Genomic DNA, 25,277 nt, shown 5'->3' with positions numbered 1-25,277 from the left:
TTTTAAGTATTATTGATTTGCAAGTGTGCCTGAGAGCCAGCATCTCCTTCTCAATCATGCTTTCCATCCTGCAAACATTTTTGATCCTTGTGCTTTGGCATATCTCTCAGAACACAGGCATTTTAGTGTCTTGTCAACCAAAAGTTACATTTTATTCTTCATAATAGATGTTATTTCATTTGGAAAATTGTCAGGTGAGTTACATCATGGAACCTTAGTTGCCCATTGTTCAGTAGTGAGATGATGTAGTGATTTGATTCTTTAGAGTAATTTATGCATTAGGTCTTTCTTTTTTGCCTCTATAACTGGTATGTCTTGTCCAATACATATATGGTAGTTACGGGCAGGCATTATTAGAAGACACCTATCTGTAAAATACCAGGATTGTGCATGTTTTGGGTCTAGGCTTCCTTAAGGTGCAGACAACAGGTTGCACATTCAGCCTACTTGCCTCATCAGCAAACTCAGTTCCACAGAAGGAATTCCAACAGTGTTCAGAAAAGATGCAGTCTCTAAAATAAGGGTAGAACCTTGTAGCTCCCTGAGTTTAGCAGGACAACTATTGTTCCCATTTGTAAATGCTGGAATATTAGCTCAGGAGCAGGCAAATACTCTTTGATAAAGGCCCAGATAGTAAATATTTTGGACTTTGAGAGCTATAGATGGCCTTTGTCTGGAGTAGTCAACCCTGCCGCTTCAGCATCAAAGTAGCCACAGCTAATACATATGCTATTCATGGACACTGAATTTTGAATTCTTTAGATGTTCCATATTGCAGGAAATATTATTCTTGATTTGTTTCTCCCAATTAATGGGAAAAAATCTAACCATTTTTAGCTTATATGCTTAAGAAAAATAGGAGGCTAGCCCTATTTGATCTGTGTCTTGTAGTTTACTGACCCTTGCACAGGGTTCTTATTCTCACATTATTTTTATTTCTCTAAGTTTGTAAAAATGGAGTTGTTAAAAAGTTTTATGACTCCTGCTGATAATTCTGTATTTATTGTCTTATTGTTGTACTTTGTTCTGGACTTTTTGACATGATTCAGACTTGACATCTAACCAGATAAAATACTGAGAAAATCTAGGAATGAATAGATTATTGGAGAAAGAAGATTTAATGTTCTTTTAATGTGCCAAGTTTTCTGAACAAATCAACTTGGACAACATTATCACTAATCACCTGGAAGTTCATTGTTTATATTCACATAAAAAACAAACATTTGACTATGGATCCTCCTCATACTCCTTCTACTTCTTTTTTAAGAGAAAGCTACAAACATCACTCAAAACACACCTTGAGAAATGAAATGTTGTTTAAATACATCTGAACAAAAGCAGAGTAAGATGGTTGGAAAATTTCTTTTTTTTTATGTCTTTTGAAAGAGACTAGTGGACAGATGCACAAATCTCATAGATAGTGTCATTTGCTCTGTTGTGAGAGTTTCAGTTTGCTCAAAGGCTTTCTTTTTCTTTATGGCAGAAGAAATACCACATATAAACCTTGTGAAAGCATGGTATGATCCAGGATTCATCATTTTGTCAGTATGTTTGAAAACTGAAAATATCTAGGAAACATCCTAATGGTAATATTCAGTCAGTGTAAGATGTCAAGTTTGGATGCAAAAGAAGCAAAGAATGCAGAGCATCTATTTGGAAGTCTTAATATCTTAAAAGTCATACTGTGTAAAAGTATAGATTCTTGTATACATGTGTGTGCTGCATGTCAATAGAACCAACTGCATTTGTTTTGAAAGTTTGAGCTATTGAAATGAAATAGAGCATATCCTGAAGGTATTTGAAAAATGTCAGGGCAAAGGATTTTCCTCCCTAAATTTCTCTTATTAGCAAATGAATTTTAAGAACATCTCATAGGCGAAACATTTAAATAATATTGTTTCCAGCATCTGGTCTTTACAAACTAGTATTTACAGACTATGATTCTGTTTTTGCCTTTTGTTTGACTTCTTGCCATAAGTGTCCTTTACAAATTAGCTCATGGCTTGATGTTACAATAATGTTGAGGTTTCTTTTTATTTTGATGTTTCCAAGATATATGGTAGCATATTTTGTTTTCTTTGCATTACAATTTTCTCTATTATTATATTTAAAGCAAGAATAATTATAAGATGAATTCCTTACATAGACTATATCACAATGTAACCCTTAACTTTTTGACAATTAAATCACTCTTAAGCCACTTTTTATTCTACAAACAAGTGTTATGTTGGTCCATTCTCTATGGGAGCCATTCATACAGACTGTGTAAGTAAAGATGAATGAGAATGGCAAAGAAAGAATTTGAGGCTCAGGTGTGCCAAGTAAATGTAGACCTCACTGGCTGGGATTGGAAGATAAGCAATGTCATTGGAGATGGTCATGGAACCTTTGGTTGTCCTCAACTGGCTGAGTGCTTTGGTGACAGTGACAATGTACTTTCCAGTGCAGGTGGGGATATCTCACAAGTTGGAAAGGTGTCTATTACTACTGCATTATCATTCACAATCCCATTGTTAGAATTTGTATGAGTGTGTGTATATATGTTATTATATTCTTGTTTATCTCTTTATTTGGAAGTGGTGAGGATCAAAACCTAGGATGTGGCATGTGCTATGACAGCATTCTATTGGTAAGCTACCTCCTCAGCCTTGAAATTTCATTCATTTCCAATGATCAGAGTAAAGACATCCTGTTTTTACTTGATCTTCTTGAAGTATAAAGCTGCATGTTCACTGGCATGATAGTTGAGAGTTCAGTTCCAGTTAATGACTGATTTAGAAAGTAGTGGGAATCTGGCCAAGTCATTTAAAGTGTGTATTTTAGTGGAGAAATTTGATTAGGTAGTATGATATAAATAAAATGTAGTATATACATATGATATCCTAGCATATGTATATACTACATTTTATTTGTCCACTCATCCATTGCTAATATATATATATATATATATATATATATATATATATATATATATATATTTTTTTTTTTTTTTAATAATAAAATTTTTACATGCAATTGAAACTCTTTTCTTTCTGTTTTCATTTTTTTTCTTTTTGAAAAGATAATTTCCACATTCATTCTGGGAATTATTGTAGGCGGTACTTTCCTTTGGCTAAAAAATGATTGTACTGAAATACAAAATAGGTAAGTAAAATTAGCTCTTGATTTTGAGAAAATTCTGTCACTTTGCTCAAGCTCAGGGGCATCTATTACGAATTTGAACTTATTGTATCAAAATAGATTCTACTGCTATGTATAACAATTAAAAATAATTTGAATTTATGACAATAGAGGGTAAACATTGGTGTTTTATTATGGGGTAGGGACAGTAAATGTATTGAAAACTGAATAGAAGAGTTAATTTTTTTCACATATATGTATACTTGTGTGGTGGTAAGTTACACACATCTCATACACATCTTAACCATTTCTAAGTGCACAGTTCCGGGACATCAAATATATTCACGTTGTCAACTATCACCACCATCCAACTCCAGAGCGTTTCTTCATCTTCCCAGGGGGAATCTTAAACCCACCTAAAAGAAACCACCCACAGCCACCTCTGCCACCTCTGCAACCATCTGCAATTTTCTGTTTCTGCATTTGGCTATTCTAGGAAGCTCATGAATGTGCAGGCATACTATACTCATCTTTTTATGACTGCCTTATTTACCTTAGCGTAATGTCCTCAAGGTTCTTCTAAATTAAGGTATTCTATTTTTTTCTGTTTTAAGGTTGAAAAATATTCTATCATATGTATATACTACATTTTATTTGTCCACTCATCCATTGCTAAAAATAGGGATTGCCTACACATCTTGGTTATTTGTGTGATGCTGCTATGGGTATACACATAGCTATTTGAATTCTGTTTTCAATAGGGCTTTGGAGAAGATACCAGAAGTAGAATTTCTGTATCATTTGGAAATTCTGTTGATTTTTTTAACTAATGCCATACTCTCTTCTACTTCATTTTACCTTCTTAGCAGCAGAACATAGAGTTCCGATCTCTCCACATTCTCATCAAAATTGATTATTTTTTCTTTTTTGAAATAACAGCGTTCCATTAGATTTTTGAAGATATGTCTGTTTTAAGTCCTTTGCCAGTTTTAAAATAGGATTTTTTTGCTCTTAGCAGGATTTTTTGTTATTGTTGCTGCTAATGTACAGTCCTTTATATTTATGATTTATTAATCCCTCTTCAGATACATGATGTATGCATATTTTATCCTATTCTGTGGATTTATTTCTCTCTGTTGATAGTACCATTTTTGCACAGATTTTTAAATTTTGATATAGTCCTATTGATCATTTTTCTTTGGAGGTTTGTGAGCCAATTTTCCTAATGCTTTTTATTTGGGAGTATAGGACACATGGATGGAATGGTGTTTATCCTCTCATTTGGAAAGCACTTGTCAGTGTTATGATCCTTTCTAGTTTCAGTCATAAAATGTATCCCCCAAACTTGCATACCAGGATGTCATTTTACACAGTTGCATCATAGTCTGAACCTAGATTCTCAACATCACAGTCCACAGGGCTTTCATCATAATTCATATAAGGAGAACCACTCCTTGCTAGGCATTGAGCTCCATTATTGACAGCTGTGGCTCATGTTACCTACCAATGGCCAGAGAAGTGGATGGTCTCATCCTCATTTTAATATTGATAACCTTTGAGGAATTTGATGTTGAATCTATTTTGATGTCTAGAAAAGGCTTGATTCCAAAAGCTCAGTCCTTGTCCCAGATGTCAGTGCAAATCATGAAAACAGGGTTTTGCAAAACACACAAAAATAAATTTTATTGATTTCCTCTAGTATATGAAAAAGAAAGAGCAGATTAACATTTCCAGAGTTATTGTCCTCTCTACAAGGGGGAACAAAGTGTTATTAAAGGGAAATTCTGGAACCAGACTCCAAGTATACTTTTTAAAAGGTATATATAATGTCCACATGGTGCCCTGAAGAAGCCATTGGTCAGATCTGTTGGTACCAGTTTCTATGTTTGCACATCTTACTAATACCAATTTCCTTATTCTTGTTAATGATCTGAACATGTTAACAACCTGGATATGATAGCCCAGACTAGGACACAAAAAAAAATGTGAATCTTACTTCCACACACACAGGGAGGGGAAGAAGGAAAATAGGAAGAAAAGAGAATAAAACACATCAGTTTTAAAATAAGCCTCCTGTGTTTGAGCAGGAAAGTTCATACTCAATGCCTGAAATGAATCCCTGTTACAGGCTGGTTGCTTTTAATGGAAGAATAACCATAAAAGTTAATTCTTTACTCAAGTACAGTGAATTTTCCTCTTTATTGAATCAGGTTGTGTTTCCCTATGAAGAGACGATTATTACAGCCGTTTTCCAGAGTTAAGTCTCCTTTTTAGCTTCTAAAGGCAGAGATCTCTGGAATTTTTTACAACTCTGCCAATACTTGGTTTATGCCCTGTGTGGATACTATTTCTTAACCAAGCTCAGCATAATCACAGGTTCTCAAAGTTGTGTACCGTTTATATCATGTAGCAGGAAGCATTTGGAAAAATATTAAGGAATCTGTCATCAGCTGCAATTTTAAAGTAGTGAAATGCTAACCATTAAATGTTTTAATAGAAAAAAACCAAAGAAATAAATAGGAACTTTAGCAGTTTCTTCAGATGTTTTCTGGAAAAAATGAACACTAACCTTGTTTTAATTTGTATTTTTGACTTACAATTGCTACAACTTTTAATAAGTTTGGGCATTGTAAAAGTGGCCAGTGTGTGTTGGCTCATCAAATCCATCTTCATGTAATTGATTCTTCAGTTTATGAAAAAAAAATCAGCCTTATCTCTGAAACCAGATTATTAGACCTTTCTTCAGGGCTTAGTATCAGTGCCTCATTATTTGAAGAGGCCAACAGTTTAGTTCTTTGGGGGGACCAAGCAATGTCTTTGCACTCTCTCTTACCCTGTGTAACCAAGGAACTGGGTTAGAATCCTGTGTAGAGTGTGAGCTTATTTGAATAGCCTTAAGAGTTGTGATGGTTGCTAAACATATTTGAAAAAAGGTGTTTAAAAAATATTTGGATCCAGTAACCCCACTTCTGTGTATTTATACAAAATATTTGAAGTCAGTTTGTTGAAGAGGGATCTGCACTCCCATGTTCATTGCAGCACTGTGCACAATAGTCGATTCAGAAATCAGTCTAAGTGTCCATCAGCTGACTAACAGATAAGGAAAGTGTGTGTATACACAAGGGAACGCTGTTCAGCCTCAGGAAAAGAAATCTTGCCATTTGTGACAACATGGATAGAATTGGAGAACATTATGCTAAGTAAAATAATCCAGACAGAGAAAGACAAAAGTCACATGTTCTCATATGTAAATTCTGACACTATTGGACTCTATAAAACAGAGAGTAGAATGGGGGTTGCTAAAGGCTAACATATGGGGAAATGAGGTGATGAAGGTTGAAAGTACAAATCTCAGTAAAGCAGGAAGTATAGTTTTTTTCTTTTGAACAACTCCTCCTCCTCCTCCTCCTCCTCCTCCTCCTCCTCCTCCTCCTCCTCCTCCTCCTCCTCCTTCTTCTTCTTCTTTTTTGAGGTACACTGCACAGGATGGTAAATCCATAAAAGAATAATGTACAATTCATAATTTCTAGGAATAAATTTCAAATATTCTCATCATAAAAAATGATGAATACTTGAATTGATGGGTACCACCATAATTTTTTTCATTTTGTTATTCTTTCACACATTATATTTTTGAAGCATAACATTACTTTTTGCCCCAGAAATATACTATTACAATTTGTCAATTTATGAATAAAAATAAATCAGATCTATATGAAGGTTACCCCTTGAAAAGCACTGAATATTTTAATATTAAATTTTTTTAATAATAAAACTGTTTAATGTAAAATAAATCATCTTATGTATTAGAAGGAATTATGCTGTGTTTTCTTAGAATCATGAATATTTTAATAGAAAAAGCCAAAGAAATAAAGAAGAACTTTAGCAGTTTCTTCAGATGTTTTCTGGAAAAAAATGAACACTAACCTCATTTTAATTTGTATTTTTGACTTACAATTATTAAATGTATTTGTATTATTAAATGTGAGAGAACAAATTAAAGTGAATTTTTGCCCTGTCCCATGTTTCTAAAATTGCCTTTCAACTTGATATTATGTTTATTCCATTAGCAAAAGTTATATAGTAGTTTTTCTCTTGGGCTTGGCTATTTTCCATTCACTTTGATTATTATGTGAACTTTCAAACTAAAAACAGTTTGCACCCCTTAGTTCTTCATTCTTTAGGTGAAAAAAAATTGCCTATGGGCTCTTCTTTTTCTTTTCTTTTCTTTTTTTTTTTTTTTTGAAGTAGTTGGAATTATTTACTTGGGTTTACATGCATAAAAATCTTCTCTTCTTTTTAAGTCATTTAAATGATACACACATCATCTCACTTTCTGGTTTTCACTGTCAGTTCAGTTGTTTGGTTTGGAAGGGAAGCTTTTCTTTGTTTCAGGGATGGTGGCATGCTTTCATGAAATCCTTATTTCTATTGGAGTATAAATTAACTGAACACTTTTCTTTCTAAACCTCAATTATTTTAACCAAGAAATAAGTATTAAAGCTTCATACACACGATCAAATTACTTTTTACATTATAAATAAGAATCAGATTGATTTTTGTTTTGAGCATCCTAGAAAATCCTGTAGGAAAGTGGCTGTCCCACATCAAGGGTAACTGTCAAGGCTATTGATGGCCCTGTCCTGGGTGACTACAGCAAGGAGCTGAGCAGGGGTTTCCTCCCCTATTTCATTTCTTTCCATATGTCTTACTTTCTTATTACTTCACTTTAAAACAAAACTGGATAATTAAATATTTTAACCCTTGGGAGATTTATTTAGGTTCATTTAGGTTAATGTTTCTCTTTTCGTACATTAGGAATGACATACAGCATTTTTGTGAGTTAATTTGAAGATGAGGGAGTATTTTTATGTTAGCTCAGGCTGTCATAGGAAAATCCCATGTACTTGGTGGCTGAAACAACAGAATGTTATTTTCTCTCAATAATGGAGTCTGGAAGTCTGGGGTTAGAATTCCCTTCCAGCAGGTCAGGGTTCTATGAGGGTCCCTCCCTGGCTTGTAGATGGGGCCTTCACTGGACATCCTCTCATGGCAGAGAACAGCTGGTATTTCTTCCTCTCCACCAATTCACTAATCCCATCATTGGGCTCTACTCTCATGACCTCATGTAATCCTTATTACTTCCTTAAGCCTACCTCCTGGTACTATCACATTGGGGGTTATCTCTTCAACAGGTGAATTTTAGGGAAAACAAGTCAGTGCACAACAACCCCAAACAAGAATTTCAATTTTTGCTGTAGTGTGGAGTGACAAGGGTACCAATGAGGAGATACAGAGTTGGGAGAGCCACTAGAGGGGGCCAGGCTTTCCTATCTGTTTAAACTTAAAGAGCTCTACTTTTCTTTTTAAGATGTATTTGATGTTACATTATTTCTGGAAGGAGTTTTATGGGAAGAAACCAACCTAAGAGTGCTGAGTTAACTGAGGTGCTTTTGTTCCCATTCTGTCCTGACAGAGCAGCAGTGCTGTTCTTCCTGATGGCTCACCAGTGTTTCAGCAGCGTGTCAGCCGTGAAACTCTTTGTGGTCCAGAAGCAGCTATTTCTGTGAGTTGGTCTCTATTCTGGTAAGGGACATCGCTGGCTGGGGGAAAATGGTTAAATGCAGAATTAGACCAAAAATATGATTCTGGGGATTACTGGTATTTATTTTTCTTTTCTTTTCCCTTGTGTTCTTTATGTTTTCAAATTGACATTTAAATTATACATATTTATCATGTAAAACACAAAGTATATATAAGGATTACCAATATTAAGTGAGAAAAAGCAGTCCCAATTGGGATAGAAGGTCAAGAGTGTGTGGGGCCTGCTACAAAGAAAAAAGAAATTTCAAGGTTAGGGTATGGTCATCAAATCCCTATTCTGCCGAGAAAGAAAGGAATAAAGGGGTTAAGGAGTATCTTTAGTTTTTAGAAAAAAAAATAGGTCATAATGACCCTCCCACGGAAATTTTTTAGAGGCTTTGGTAGAGATTAAGTGGAAGTGTAAACAGCAAATTATAAGTGGGATATGAAGTTAACAAAGTATGTGGCCAAGCACAGCTCTGAGTGGATCAAAGAAAAAGTGAAGAGACCCAGAGGGCAACCTTACAGGAAAGAGCAAGATGGTTTTGCCCTTGTATTTTTCAAGGATGGAGGAAATTTACCCATGCTTTAATGCCCAGGACAGGAATCACCCACCAGAGAGGAAAGGAATGAAGACAGTGGTGAAAGAGTTTGGAATTTAGGGAAGAAAGGTGTCAGCAAGAGGGGAGATGAAGATTTGATTGCTGACAGTGCTGCACCTTGGAGGCAGGATTACTGGAGGAAGAAGTCTTTTTCTTTTTTTAACAAAAGAGAAGTAAACAAATTTAGTGATCTGAATCTGCTTGAGGGCCATGGAAATTAACAATGTTACTTTCACGCTCAGAAGTGGAGAGAAGAAAAGCCTCCATTACCACTGAAGTTAGCCCTGAAGTGCTGCTCATCAGGCAGAGCCAGCCTGACAGCAGAAGCAGAGTCTCTGAGGAGAGCGAGGACATGCAGACTCTGTCCCTGGAGGGGTGATATGGGCCAGAGTGGGTGGGAGCAGGAGGAGTGCTGTCATGAGAGGGTCACAGCAAGAGCCTCATGGGACTGATGCCCCAGGGAGGCTGCATCTGAGGTGGAGAAGGATGGGGGTGGGGGTCAGCCTGGAGCCTGTGAGCAGCTGCAGTGTCAGACCTGGTGGCAGCAGGAGTCTGCACAGCAGCATCTCATCTGGGCTGTGCCTTCTGGGACTAATCTGGGGTGTGTGGTGTGTGTTTTTGTTCTGTAGACAAGAGCACATCAGTGGATACTACAGGGTGTCGTCTTATTTCCTTGGAAATATTTTATCTGACTTACTAGCCAGGAGGTTCTTGCCAAGTTTTATATTTACTTTTATAGTATACTTCATGGTGGGTAAGTAACAAGACAAAGGGGATGTGTCTCTAGCCTTGAATATGTTGAGATGTTAACTTCTCATTGCAAACACGCTTTTGGTTCCCAAAACTATAAAACAAGCTATAAGGAATCATGTATTGATGGTATATTCTCTAAATTATCTGGTTAATGTGGACACTTTTTCTAGACTTTTTCCCAACTGAACTTTAAAATGTATTTACGGAACTATATTTTTCTGAAGGATGCCATGTGTCATACTCAAACATGGAAAGAATTTGTTGAATTATTTGAGACTGTGCTAGAGAAGCTGGATATTTATTGCTTATCTGTATTTTTTTCTCTATATCTTACTACATGTATCTCTATGTGGAGAAAAAATATATACAGGCAGGTAATATCTATGATATGCAGAGATATGTAGAAAGAGACTGAAAAAAACAATGTTTGCATATCTTTTCTTCCTGTCTCCTACTCTAACGAGAGGAAGACGGTGACTTTGGGATCTATTGATTTAATAAAATTACTTGTTTGATGATGTAGAACAGAATCAGTTGTGCATTATGCTCTGGCTTCACACCAGGATCACTGAATTATCATTTCTATAAGTTTCTCTGATATGTGTGTGTGTGCACACACGTGCACACACACACACGCACACACAAATTTTCTTTGACAACTCACCACAGGATTATAACCACTAATAGAGCTGGAAACTTCAGTTTTATGAATAATAAGTGTGCTATGAGAATTAGGCATGGAATCTTAGAGCTGTAGACTTCTTATCAGTATTCTTACAGATATTCCAAAATCTTCAGACCATTCTAATACAAAGCATCAGTTCATGATAATTATAAAGTAATTTAAGAAGCTTGGCAGCCCAATCACAGAGCCACGTGGTGGTGATTATACTAGGGGGATTTACGTTATAAAGATGGCTACCCTTCATTCGCATGAAGAGAAACAATGAAATTAGTGACACAATTAGTGATACATTGATTGTGATTTGGAAGTTTTCGTGTAGAATTTTAAAAGCCAGTCGTAAAATTTTATTGCATGTGAGTGATGTTTTTTGTTGTTCTGATCTTACTTTCTCAGGATATTGTAGTGTTATTGGCACTATAAACAGTTCCAGATACACAGGGATCTACACAGCTAAACTGATCCTTTGTTTTCTTTAAGGATCAAAACCAGCAGTGGAGGCTTTCTTCATCATGATCTTTATCCTCATGATGATGGCTTTTTCATCCATTTCCATGTCACTGGCCATAGGAATAAGTCATAGTGATGTAACTATAACAAGACAGGTCATGAACATCTATTTTACTTTTATGTTGGTGAGTGTGAATTGGGCTTCTCTGGGGACAGAATTTTTCCCCCTGTTTCTCTGACACCTTCCTGTCATGAAAAAGTCTGTTTTGAGGATTCTGGATGTGGGAATCTGATGGTTTCAGGAAGCCATAGACTGAACTATAGTTTATATTAAAGAATGTACCACTTTCTTCCTTGCTCCTATATAGGCTTTTCTGCTAGTGTTCTCATGTAGTTACTTATCTTAGCTATGTCCTTATTAATGAGCTTTTAAAAAAGACTTTTTGGTGATTATGAACGTTTATTAGGACTTCAAAAACAAGAATAATGATTGATTCCCTTGCAAAAACCACAGGCTGTCTACCTGCCTTTCATGCTGGTGTTAGAGAACTGCCAGCTGTGTAAGCAGCAGAGCTTGTTTGGTTGGATTCATTATTCCCCAAGGTGAAAGTGAAGCTCCATGAGAAGTGTTACAGGGGTCTAGCTTGGATGCCTCTTGCATTTGAAAATGTTTTAAAATTACTGGAAATTTCTAAAGTCCATAGTATTAGGTCACCTGTTGTCTGGCTTCCTGAGAATTGCTAATATCAATATGTTTCTGTTTCATCTTTTTAGAAAATGATTGCAAAGTCATAATCTTTCATGGTCCTAAAATTTGCACTCACATAGATGAATCAACAGATAAACAGAGCCTATTACCACACACCCCACACAATATCGGCTAAACAGCATCCTTTCTGGTACAATAGAAAGAGATGCCCTTGAATGGCACATATACAACACTTAAAAAAGTTCTTTTTATTAATGTGGTATAGTTATCTATAATTTGGGGTTCATTTTGAGGCAACCATAAAAGCATGGCTTATACATACTCTTGTCAAAGTTTAGTTCAATTTCTGAATTTGTCAACTGCCAATATATACCATCAACAATGTGATGTCTAATTTGTATTTAATCTACTATAAAAAGAAGTCCTTCAGTAAATAGAGATGTTTTGTTTGATTTATTTGATACATTGATTGTGATTTGGAAGTTTTCGTGTAGAATTTGAAAAGCCAGTCGTAAAATTTTATTTCACTCAGAGATGTCATGTTATACACCAGTCACTTCTGGTAGGTCAAGTCTGATATACACAGGCACACCACAGCACTGCCACCATTGTGCAAATCCCAGCTCACCTCACCCCAGTTGGGGCCAGTGTTATGTGGGCCTCTCGTTCATCTCCAGCGCTCCTTCCTGAATCTGCATTGCAATATCACTTTTTCATAGCTTTAAACAGAGGGATTGTCCATGTTTTCTGCTGTACTACACCACGCTATACAGTGTATAAGTTCTAGGCATTGGGAAACCTGAAGCCTACAATTCTGAACCCCAAATTATTATTAATGTCATGGATGCAAAAAGCAAATCCTTGTAAATAACAAATCTTACAGTTGTATGGAAATAGAGAGGTGTATGTGAAGCTCAGGAACATTCTTGTATATGTTCCTAGATTTTCAGGATCATTAGGGGCAACACACCTTGGTGTTATACTTAGGATAGTCAGTAGTCAGCTCTTTGTGTCAGTGAGTTCTGCATTAGAAACTTCAAACAACCACAGATGAAAAACATACAGAACAAGAATTAGGTATGTACTGAATATGTACATTTTCTTTTTTAGTTATTATTGCCTAAACTACATAGTTTATATGGTCATAGGTATATAGTATAAACTACATATACAACATTTATACTATAGTAGGTAAAAGAAATATGAAGATGATTTAAAATGCAAAGGACACATATATTTAAAGTATAAAGCATTTGCTTGGGATTACATGCAAATACTATGCTCTTTTAAAATAATGGAATTTGAGATCTGCAGATTTGAGTATCTATGTATGTGAGTACTAGAGCTGGTCTCCCTTGGATACCAAGAGATGAATATATTTCTTAATCTTCCATTGTTTGCAAGTACAGAAAAACATGAAAATATAGTATTAACAATTAAGGATCTTCCAAATAAATGAAATCTATGATATAGACTAGAGTATATTTTCATTAATTAAAACCCTAAACAGTCTTAGCCATGTGAGGTTTACACATGCAAAGGAAGATTAATATTTAGAGCAAGGTCAAAGAATTTCAAGAGTTGTTCCTACCAGAAATGTTCAGAAGGTTATAACATTCTTGAAGATGCTTTTCTCTAGAATTCCTCATGAAATTCCCGGACCAGTTCTAATTCATGATTTTTGCTTTTTGTAGATTTTTTTGGGTCTGACATTGTATTTTGGAAGCATGGCTCCTCAGATCTTGTGGCTTCAGTACTTCAGCATTCCTTATTATGGCTTTACAGTAAGTTGTCCTTGACTATCATTGTGAATAGGTGCCCAAGGTGGGAACAGTGAAAATAAAGCCTATATGTCTCACTTCCCCTGCCATGACCTGTGGACACCTCCCCCCGCAGGAATTTCCTTCCAGGAGCAATGGAGGAGTACTTCCTATTATCCTTTAGCACAAGGTCAGGGAGTTATCTGGGGTTTTCCTCAGTCACACTGTTGTTTCAGATGAGAAAGATGAGGAGAATAAATCTTATAGTAAAGTGGAAAGAATGACAGATGAAAAACATTGTGTTTCCATTCAATAAGGAAATAAATGAGAGGATGGAAGACTGGGATACTTAGCTTATGATTAAAGAGAAATTATGAGAAACAAAGAGGCTAAACAACACTCCTAGCCCTATGGCTCTAGTAAAGGAATCAACTCCAAAGAAAACCGTGTCTTAATACAGTGTAACCAAGATTTTAACTCCTACAAGTGATTTTGATGAAAACAAGAAAAGATCATTACCACAAGTCAGCAATATTCATTGAGCAATACTACATCATTTTAGTTATAAAGATTATAGGGTTACACAGTTAAAGAGAAAAGAAAGAAGGGGCTATGGGGTGATCTACCAAGAGATTTCCCTTCTTGGCCAATTGGAAGGAATATCCCAACCTTAGGCCTCTTAATTTCCAGGGAAATTAGTTAATTTGTGATATATTGTGAATATGCAACTTTGTATATATTTGGAAATAACAATAAAGATTGAACTTGAAGATTTAATTGTTATGATTCTTTGGAAATGTTTTGAAATTTAAAACCACCTTGCATTGTCCTTTGTGTCACACAGGCTTTGCAGCATAATGAATTTTGGGGACGATACTTCTGTCAAGCCCTCAATATAACACATGGCAATAACTGTCCAAACTATGTAATGTAAGTTTGTGTCCAATGTCTTAAGAGGCTTTATTATTACTATGATGAGATATAGAGAGTCCCCTGGGATTAGAGCTGGAACAAGAATTTTCAGGGTCAACAAACCTTTCTGAGCCTACATTTTCTCCCTCATAAAGTGAGTCATTGTGCACTAATGCATGTGAACATGTTGTACTTGTATTATGCTACAGTCCAAATTGTTTTTGTATAGAAATGTTCACTGGGGGCCTGTTGAAAAATTAATGTTTCAGTTTTTGAGTGATTTTTAGTTTTTAGAGCATTTGAGTTTGAAACAGGCTGTTTGATAGTTTAGCAAAGCTTATAGTCTCTGGATGTATGGATTCTGTGCTGTCAGCCCAGCCCATGGACCACAGTAGGCACTAACAGGGCTGGAGTAACATAAAGGGGGTAACATTAAGATCTGGATCTAGTCCTTTCCTCTGCTCACATTATGTGTGTGTGTGAGAGTGTGTGTATGTGTGTGTGTTTGTGTGTGTGTGTGTGACAGAGAGAGAGAAAGAGAGAGAGAGAGAGAGAGAGAGACCGACTTGGAATTCTCCCTATCAATGGTTATGTCCTTTAATGAATAAACACATATTTCAACAAGTCAAGAAGGAATTCTCATTTTTGCATCAAGTTCTTAAAATAGAAATGCTGGTTTTAGTGAAATGAGAAGATCTTGTTTTGTACTTTTTATATTTTACTTTTCTATTACTGTTTTTAATCATTTGATATTAATACAAAATTAATGAAAGAAAAGAGAATACTGGTATTTTAAATCCCTTTTGGATGTTCAAATAACTTAGAAATAATTCTTAGTAATAAAACAATTTTGTATTTTGAATTACTAGTGGGAAAAACCTCTAGGAAAAGAGATTTTCTATTTTTGCCCGCTCTCCTTGGTTTGATTTGGGTGTGGCGTCTTTGTAACATAGAGTCACCACCAGGCTTCAAGGGAGGATGCAGTGGTTGGAAATGTGGGACCAGATAGGAGGAGCCACCACAGGCTTCACACTTACATAGGGCTCATCTTCACAAGAGGAAGGAAGAAGCTCCTCTTAGCAGAGGGAGGTCATGGCTATTTTAGGAACTTCTAAATGCCAAGATGCACAAGACAACAGGCCATAACTGTGGCTGCACAGTTGATACTGTCTTAGTATTAGGTGCTTTTCTACCTGTGGCAGGAATGCTCCATTCTGCTCTGTTCCAGCTGGTACTTCAGGTCTGAGTCTGTTTTCTGGGCCTGCAGGTAATATCCCGTACCCTAGCATCTGTGATGCTCATCATAATATTGGAGTGACAGCTGACAAACATAACTCTGGCTGGAAGCCCTTGCTCTTCTCTGGTCCTGATTTTAGAATTCTTAGCCTATGTTTTTAGGAAGGTTGTCTTGAGGATAAGCAGAACTGCAAACAACTTTGATCATCTTAGGAAGGGGCATAGATGTCATAACTTAGGCCACAGTTTTCCCCATAAGGAGTAAGTGATAGGTTACTTGATAATCATTTCTGCCCTTTGAAAAGGGCAGCATTATAGACTTAAAAACATATGAATTTGATCAAGCTAGAAATTTGGTTCTTAATGTGACTGTAAACTTGGCCAAGTTCATTAAACCTACTTCCCTTCCTCTTTTAAATGTGTAGGATATGTATACCCCTTTGATTTATTTAATGATTCATAGGTATTATATATGAAGGGATAATTATTGAAGATTTTGTGTGCATAGAGATGTCTTTAAGGAAAAGCAACTGTATTGACTAAAATTTCATAGATTCTAGGAATGAAGTTACATTCTTTCTGTGTTTAATTTCAGATGTTCTGGTGAAGAATTCTTGGAACTGCAGAACATTGATCTCTCACCTTGGGGTTTGTGGAAGAATCATGTGACTTTGGCTATTTTGATGATTATCTTTCTCATAATTGCCTGCCTAAGAATATTATCTCTTACAAATATTCTTAAATTCTGCCTTAATTTTCTACGAATTACCCTCCCATTAAAAAATATCTAATGAAAATGTTTTGTTGTCTTCTGTTCAGTTTCATTACAGCATAGGTAAGCAATAATTATTTTTAATAAAAAATTACAGAAATAACTGAATTATTCATCAAATAATCCACATCAAAACCTAATGCTATTACATATTGCATGTTAACTTATCTCATTGGACAGTCAGAATTAGGAAGAAATGCCAACTAATTTCTTGATATAACAAAGGAGAATTTAACTATAGAAACTCTTGACAAGTTGCTAATATTTGTGCTATCAGATTTCTCATGTTCAAAATGAGTAAGCAGATTAGTAGCTGGACAGTTTTAACAGCCTTTGTATCCTTGATCTGCCATTCTTCAATAAATAACAAGTGTGCTAATGTTCTACTAGAAGTAATAAACCTAAAATATATTGGAAACATAGTGCCATTTCTACAGTAAAAAAAAACATTCAGATAGAAATTCATGTCTTTGATAAGCTAATTGAGGTTGGTGGAACTTACTGATAGTTCTTTAAAGGAATTGTAATATCTCAAGATTCTTGGCTGGGAGCTTTGAACTATAGGTAGAGTTGAGGGCCTGGGTTCTAGGAATGAAGCTCTTGTGTCATATCTGGGACATTCTGGCTCTGCAAATTAACTTCACTTCCCCAGATGCCTCAGTAGTATATAATCTGGTTGCAACAGATTCTCCTGAGAGCTTTGCTAAGACACAGTTGTCTAGCCCTCCTGTCCCACCACAGCAGTACCTATAGAGCCACCTCCATGAAGAAATTTGCCAGGGCTGGATTTCATCATTTCTAAGGTCCTTTCAGCTCTAAAAAATTCAGACTCATGGTCTAATAGCTGTTCTATCTTTCCCCTCACAGTATGCCCATCATTTGTATATCTCATTTATTTCTATATACTCTCTTCATCCTAACTTTACCTCTAATAGGGAAGTATTTACCAGTACTGTGCTGTATTTCAAAACTTCTCTTTTGGCAATGTAACAAAAAGCACAGTAAAGTGAAGTATCATATATTGAAGACATATAGCAGCCACCAGTCCAGGTCAAGAGGTAGAATGTGACCAGCACACAGGTGCCCTGTAGGCCCTCTGCAATCACTGCTTCTTCCTCTCTCCATGGGTTGCTTTTGAAATGCTCCATGTGTATTCCTCTCAGTTCCTGTTTATCAGATCATCACTGCAGCTCAGGTTTGTGGGGTTATGTGTACAAGTACATGCTTAAGTACCTCTTCCACTTTTAATAAGCTTTTAGTACTTAAACAATTTATATTTACAAAAAAGCTGCAAAGGTAGTGTGGAAATTTCCCAAGTTCCCTTTGCCCAGCTTTCCTTAATATTCACATTTTACATACCAAGCTCCAGTTCCGATCCCACCACTTTTTGACTAGTTCTTTTATTGTTTTGGGGTCTGTTTCAAGACATCATATCACATATAGCTCCTCTTGTTTAGACAGAAATACTTACAGGAATTAAAGGGTCCTGGGGATCACCAGATGTAGACCTGATATGGTCATCTTGGAAAGTCATTTACCCACCAGGGGGTGCCCTGCCATATTCCTGCAATATCAGAGTAGAGACATGACTTTAAATGTTTATCTTTAAACTTTAACATTTATTTCTTTTTACAACATTTCATTAATGCATCATATCATAACATCTGCTTTACCTGGTTATTATGTAAATATCAAAGTCAAAGAGGTTTTCCCATTTTTGGAAGTATTCTGCTTTTTCTGTAACTGTGATTTACAGTTACCTACATGTACATTTCATTACACATATGAAAATATTTATCCATACTTTATGTACAATATAGACCAAAAATATTTTAAAAAGCCAAAATTATAAATATCTTCTTTTTAGATTATTCCTAATTTAAATAAACCCTAGTTTGTTTATCCTTTTGTATTATAATCACTTTTTTATATATTTTATTGTGGTAAGAAACACATAATAAAATTTATCAACTTATCCACGATGGGGAGGCATAATTGTCTGGTCCTCCTGTCCCACCACAGCAGTACGTATAGAGCCACCTCCAAGAAGAAATTTGCCAGGGCTGGATTTCATCATTTCTAAGGTCCTTTCAGCTCTAAAAATTTTAGAGCTATGGTCTAATAGCTGTTCTATCTTTCCCCTCACAGGATGCCCCATCATTTGTATACCTCATTTATTTTTATATACTCTCTTTATTCTAACTTTACCTCTAATAGGGAAGTATTTACCAGTACTGGTAAATACTGTGCCTTGTTAGGGGGGTTCTTTTTCCTGCTCAGGAAGGTTTAAGCCACCTATGAAATTAAAGTCTACAATAATTAGTGAAGAACAAAAGACAAAGTCAGAAAGATATTTTCAAAATATGGAGCCCCTGATAGGTCTAGTCAACACAGGAGCTGGAACTAGAGAATTATAAAATAACTCCTCTGGTTTATTTAAGGGGGTACATCAAAGGCAGGGATAAGGTTTGAGGGGAGGAGTCTTTCTTCCTGATATCTTGCAGTCAGCAGGTTGATTCGTGTCTTGGCAGGTCACACCCATCTCAGGGGGGGCTGTGCAGCTACAGCAGGTCACCCCAACTCCAGTACTGTGTGGGACCTTTGGCAGATGTTGAATAGGACTCACAGCGTGTATGGGAAGTCTGCCAGAGGAAATGTCTACTGGAAGTTCCCAGACACCAGATTCTTCTATTCACTGGGCTGTGATGTATGATATAGTCTACACACAGCCCAGAGATGGCTTTCAACAATCCCCTTTTGAGGAACATTTTAAAAAGTAAGTTGGAAAAATGTTTGTTTGCAGAAATTTATTTAAGAACATGTATGTACTCTCATGTAATTTGTTGTTATTTCGTTGGATGTCAGAACTAATCTATAACGGAGGGGACTAGTTGATTTGGTTTAAAATAAAAGAAAGCAAAGAGCAAATGAAGCATCATCTGATAATTATACTCCAGTTGCTCTTCTTGGGATGGCAAAAACTGCAAGAATGCTGCTACAGAAGGCTGATATGTTGGGGATGGAATAAGAAAGGGGAGAAAAAGCAGGAAATTTGGAGAGAAAGATTAAAGAGGAAGTGTACATATCTCTTCTCTGTCTTTGAAGCCATCCTCTTAAACCTTAGATTTGAATTTCATTAACATCTACTGCACGTATACATATTTGAACAGTAACAATACTGACTTGTAAGGTGTCTTTTTCCTACTCCAGTGCGTATCCAATGGGCTTTAGAAAAGAATTGTCAAGGGGATAGAGATGGAGGCTGTCAATGGATCTCATAAGAGCTGGGCTGTCACCTGGCAAGCAGCTTAGTACAGCTGAAGTAATGGCCAAGAATAAGGAAGTTCTAGAAAGGACGCTAGAAGAGAGAAATAAAAAATGGTGCTTGTGGCCTGTGGGAAATAGCAGCAATGGGGACCAGCTAGTTCCATTGACCCTCCAGTATTGTGTTTTCTAGATATTGCTACTAGCCTCTCCCTCAAGCTGTCCAGAGTGAACTTGAGATGTTTACGAGTGTATCTGTATGGTGGGAGGGGTGGGCTGAATTGGGTGCTGTTGGTGCTGTCACACCTCCTCTGTGCACCTCCACTTTTGGTTGCTGCTGTGGTGGACAATTCCTTGTGAGCTGAGCTCATTCCAACAACATCCCTCCTCCAGCCTGCACCACACCTCTCTCCACTTAGGACTGCTCTTAGGCCTGTTTCTAAGTTACAAGAAAGTCAGATTGTGTGCAAGTGTGGTGGGCAAGACCAAGGTTAATATCCCATGAGCACCTGTAACAAACAGGGACAGGGTCAGAGAGAAATGTCCCAGCATGATGCTTTTCAGACAGGAAATTTTGGGATGCATTCCTTTGTGCTATCAGAGGAGGAATTCAGCCTTTTGCCTACAAAGGCAACTTTAACAGCATAATTTTGTACTGGCCTTTCCCCCTTTCCTGTCTCCTCTTCTACTGCCATTTATTTATTTATTTTGAGTTCAAAGTCTGGACTCACAGATAAATTGACAACCTAAGAATTTTTCTATATTTGCAACTGCACATTGGATTTCATGATATGCTCAGATTTGTTTGATAAACTAAGAGATTGATCTGGATAAATAATAAAATTTGTGTTAACAGCATTTATTTCATAATCATTCAATAATCTTTTCAGAGGTAAAGTTCATGTGCATTTGGATTTGGGGGAACACTGGCTGCCTCCAGTGTTTAATATATGTTGCTTTTTATAAAGCCATTTTGTTTTCCAGGCTACTTGATAGTTTTTAACCTTCACTGGTAAATAAAAAAGTTCATTTTTTCAACACAGCTCTTACCATGATCCTTCTGTTTTCTTGGGAGATTGTATATACCCAATATTTCTTCCATTTGACAGGTTCATTTTGAAATATGCTGAATATTCAATTTCTCCACCCCTCTTATTCATCCCACTCTTTCAATGAGATGCCTTTGCCTTTGTAATACAGCCTGAAGTTTGTCCAATAGGAAGAGCCCATTAATCATTTTAATTATGTCTTGGGCATACCCTTTCCTCCACAGTAGTAAATATTTCCTGTAGCCAATAAAAGAATCCGTAGTTCATACAATGAAACATAAATGATTAAAATGAAAAAAATCAAACCTTAAGAAATTGTAAAATTGATGCCATTTTGACTTATTCAGTTAGCAAAAATTAATATTTTTTTCAGTCAAAGGTTTTTTTTTTTTTTTCCTTTTCAAGATCAGTGATGGCTTGTGATTTCAATTAAAATCTTGGGTGTGTTTTACTCTCTTGAAACAAACCTACACCTGCTGAGAAATCTCTATCTTAAAGTTTTGAATGTGTTTCTTTTAATCTCTGGAGGAAGTTTTAGGAAATCCTGTCTTTTGGAGGCAACCTTTGAGGTTCAATAATTTATTCCATTTCATGAATAAATTTTTGTTTCAATTCAACTAAAAATAAATAATTTGTTTAAAAAATTGTGTTTGCAATTAGGCAAATGGGCTCATATTGTTTTGGCTTTTGTATAAATTGGTACAAACATCTTAAAGAATTGCTTGGAAAATTGCATCAAGACTATATCCTCATAATTTTTGTGAAAATTCTATAAAGAAATAATAAAAAAAGAGGTTATATTAGTTATAGTCTCATAGAAAATCATTAAAAAATGGAAATGTTCATCAATAGCAGGAATGAGGTTAATATGTTTTGGTTATTTGGTATAAATTATAAATTCGTAACATTATTTTATATAGAGATATACATATATATCCATGCAATATGTAAAATAATTTATAGTAATATACTCTGTCACCATAACAAAATCAGGATTTCAGGACATGTTTAATATGAGGTGAAAAGGCAGTAAAATGTAGAAATAGTACTTTTTCCATCATTATTTTTATGTACATTTTAAATATACATAGGGTGGGATCTGTTGTTACATATTTGAGCATGCATATATAACAATATAGCTTGATTAATATCATTCCCCAGTATGTCCCCTTTTTACCCCTTCCCCCTTCCCCTAGTCACTTTCCTCTACAGATCTCCCTTTTATTTTCTTGAGATTCTTGCCACCTTACTTTTCCTTTTCCCTTTCTAGCTTCCACAGGTGAGAGAAAATATATGACCCTTGATCTTCTGAGTTTGCTTATTTCACTAGACATAATGGTCTCAAGTTCCATCCATTTTCCTGCAAATGGCATAATTTATTTTTTTCTTTATGGCTGAATAAAACTCCATTGTGTATATATGTCACATTTTCTTTATCCATTCATCTGTGGATGGACACCTAGGCTTGTTCCTCAGTCTAGCTATGGTGAATTGTGCTGCCATAAACATGGGTATGCAGGTATCATTATAATATGATGACTTTAATCCTTTAGGATAAATATTAAGGGCGTGGTACAGCTGGCTTAGATGGCAGTTCCACGCTTAGATTTTTGAGGAACCTCCACACTGATTTCCACAGTGGTTGTACTAGTTGACAATCCTACAAGCAGTGTAAAAGTGCTCCTTTTCTCCACATTCTCCTAAACAGTTAAAATGGTTTGTAATTTTGATGATTGACATTCTAACTGCAGATGACATCTCAGTATAACTTTTTTTTAATTTTCATTTCTCTAATTGCTAATGATGTTGGACATTTTTTTCCCATATATTTGCTTAACATTTTTATTTCTTTTGAGATCTATTCAGTTCGTTACTCCATTTATTAATTAGTTATTTGTTTTTCTGGTGTTGATTTTGAGTTCTTTAAATATCATGGACATTAATACTCTATCAGAAGAGCAGCTAGCAAAGAATTTTCTTCCTTTCTCTAGCTTCTCTCTTCACATTCTTGTTTCTTTTGCTGTGCAGATGCTTTTAATTCTATCCCATCCTATTTATTAACTCTTGGCATTATTTCCTGAGCTTTAAAAGTCATGGCATTTGCAGGTAAATGGATGGCATTGGAGAAGATAATGCTAATTGAAATTAGCCAATCCCCCCAAAAAACAAATGCCAAATGTTTTCTCTGATATAAGGAGGCTGACTCATAGTGTGGTAGGGAGGGGGAGCATGGGAGGAATAGATGAATTCTAGATAGGGAAGAGGGGTGGGAGGGAAAGGGAGGGGGCAGGGGATTAGCAAGGATGGTGGAATGTGTTGGACATCATTATCCAAAATACATGTATGAAGACTTGAATTGGGTGTCAACATACTTTATATACAAACAGAGATATGAAAAATTGTTGTATATATGTGTAATAAGAATTGTAATGCAAAAAAGTACATGTATAAAGACATGAATTGGCATGAATATACTTTATATACAAAGATATGAAAAATTGTGCTATGTATGTATAATGAGAATTGTAATGCATTCTGCTGCCATGTATTTAAAAAATAAAATCAATTAAAAATAAAGAGTCCTATTGAGAAATTCATTTCCTGTGCATGTATTTTGAAGTGTTGACCTTATGTTTTCTTCTAGAAGTTGCATAGTGTCTAGTCTAATTCCTAGGTATTTGATCCATTTTGAGTTCTTTTTTATTTAGGGTAAGAGATTATAGAGTCTAGTATCATTCTTCTACATATGGATAAGAAGTTTTCCAACACCATGTAAATTAAAAAGGCTGTCTTTTCTCTAAGGTTTGTGTTTGGCACCTGTCAGAAGTCAAATATGACTACATTCAAGTGGATTTGTCTCTGTGTCATCTATTCTGTACCTTTGGTCTATGTGTCTGTTTTTGTGCTGGTACTATGAAGTTATTACTGCAGCTCTGTAGTGTAATTTGAAGTCAGGTATCGTGAAGCTTCCAGCATGGCTTTTTTGACTTAGAATTGCTTTGGCTATTCTCAATCTTTTATTCTCTCAAATGAATGTTAGGACTGTTTCTTCCAGTTCTTTAAACAATGCTATTGGTATTTTGATGGGGATTATATTGAATCTGTAATTACTTTTAATAGTATGACAATTTTATCCATGTTAATTCTGCTTATCCATGAACATGGGAGGTCTTTCTATCTTCTTTTTCAATGTTCTATTTTTTTTCATTGTAGAGGTCTTTCAACTCCTTGGTTAGATTTATTCCTAGGGTTTTCTTTTTCTTCTTTCTGTTTTCTCCCTATGTTAATGTGAATGACATGGTTTTCATGATTTCTTTATTGGTATATAGGAAAGCTATTAAATTTTGTAATTGACAAATAGTTTAAGTATATTTACAGTGAAAGTTTATAGAAGACTTTTTAGAGTTTCCAATTATCATTTGTCACCATCAGTCACTCTATTTTAGATTTCCAATTTTAAATTTTGGAGAAATGCTTTCACTTTTGCTGATTCCACCAATCAATATTTGTTGAACAAGTCCCTGTGCTAGGTACCACATGGCCCCTTTTCATTTCAAAGGGAAATTTTAGCTTTAATGTGCTTTTGTACATACACATCCTTATTTTCTCCACTGTAAGAGAATATTCTAAGGGACACAAGATAGGCATTCAATTTCTTAATTTATAAATGAGAAATTGGAAGTCTTCAGAAAAGTAGACTCAGCCACTAGGAGTCTTCGTAGGGTCACATGTCTAGTATTTATACAGTGAGGACCAGAATCTTAACCTAGAACTATATTTACAGCTTCTCCCTGTGTCATGGGTGGTCAATAAAGAAAGCTTGGGGCATATCTCCACAGGGTTTTATCTACCTGTGTCATAAGTGAATGGAATTCCTTGGAGTTGAATTTTGGGTGAATCCACCTAGTGGGTACTGCAGGCACCTTGCCCAAGTCCTTTATGTCATAGCACTTCAGTGTGTGCCTACCCATTCCCAGCTACCTGTGCCTGCAAGTTTTTCCTGATTCAGAATCCAGTAAGGGCTGCTGTGTCTATAGGAAGCACTAAAGAATTACTCATTCTCCTGGAATAGCTTTCCATCCAAAGTCCTACATCTCAATATTAGATGAGTCTGAATTGTGTGTATTTTACTGTTTCCCAGAGTTGGGGCTTCAGCAGCCTATGGTGTGGATCAGCGTGATAGCCTGTCCTTTCCTGACATCTTCCCTCTCCTGTTCTCCCCACTCTATCACTTCCATCCTAAATAAGCTACCTGCCCGACCTCCTGGAATCCTTGTCTTGGGCTATAATCCTGAGGGACCTAAAAATTAGACACCATGCATGATAGCCCTGTATATAAAGTTTTAATGATTACCAGAAATGTTTATGTGGTGTAATAAATAAGA

At 35.9% G+C, this 25,277-nt stretch overlaps 1 protein-coding gene across 1 annotated transcript in view; it reads left to right on the top strand.

Moving 5' to 3' along the window:
• LOC114084411 (broad substrate specificity ATP-binding cassette transporter ABCG2-like) overlaps positions 1-16,598 on the top strand; it is a 41,684-nt gene extending 25,086 nt beyond the window's left edge. Inside the window, exons 7-13 of the mRNA XM_071614010.1 lie at positions 3,062-3,144; positions 8,597-8,686; positions 9,935-10,059; positions 11,221-11,375; positions 13,594-13,683; positions 14,504-14,589; positions 16,403-16,598. Of these exons, the coding sequence (XP_071470111.1) occupies positions 3,062-3,144; positions 8,597-8,686; positions 9,935-10,059; positions 11,221-11,375; positions 13,594-13,683; positions 14,504-14,589; positions 16,403-16,598 (825 nt within the window). The remainder of the gene's footprint in view (positions 1-3,061; positions 3,145-8,596; positions 8,687-9,934; positions 10,060-11,220; positions 11,376-13,593; positions 13,684-14,503; positions 14,590-16,402) is intronic.
• Positions 16,599-25,277: the final 8,679 nt, after the last annotated feature.

Source organism: Marmota flaviventris, chromosome 7, assembly GCF_047511675.1.
Source record: "Marmota flaviventris isolate mMarFla1 chromosome 7, mMarFla1.hap1, whole genome shotgun sequence".
NCBI classification, from domain to species: Eukaryota; Metazoa; Chordata; class Mammalia; order Rodentia; family Sciuridae; genus Marmota; species Marmota flaviventris.
The sequence above is the reverse complement of the archived record's forward strand: the minus strand, read 5'-3'. Positions and strand labels throughout refer to the sequence as shown.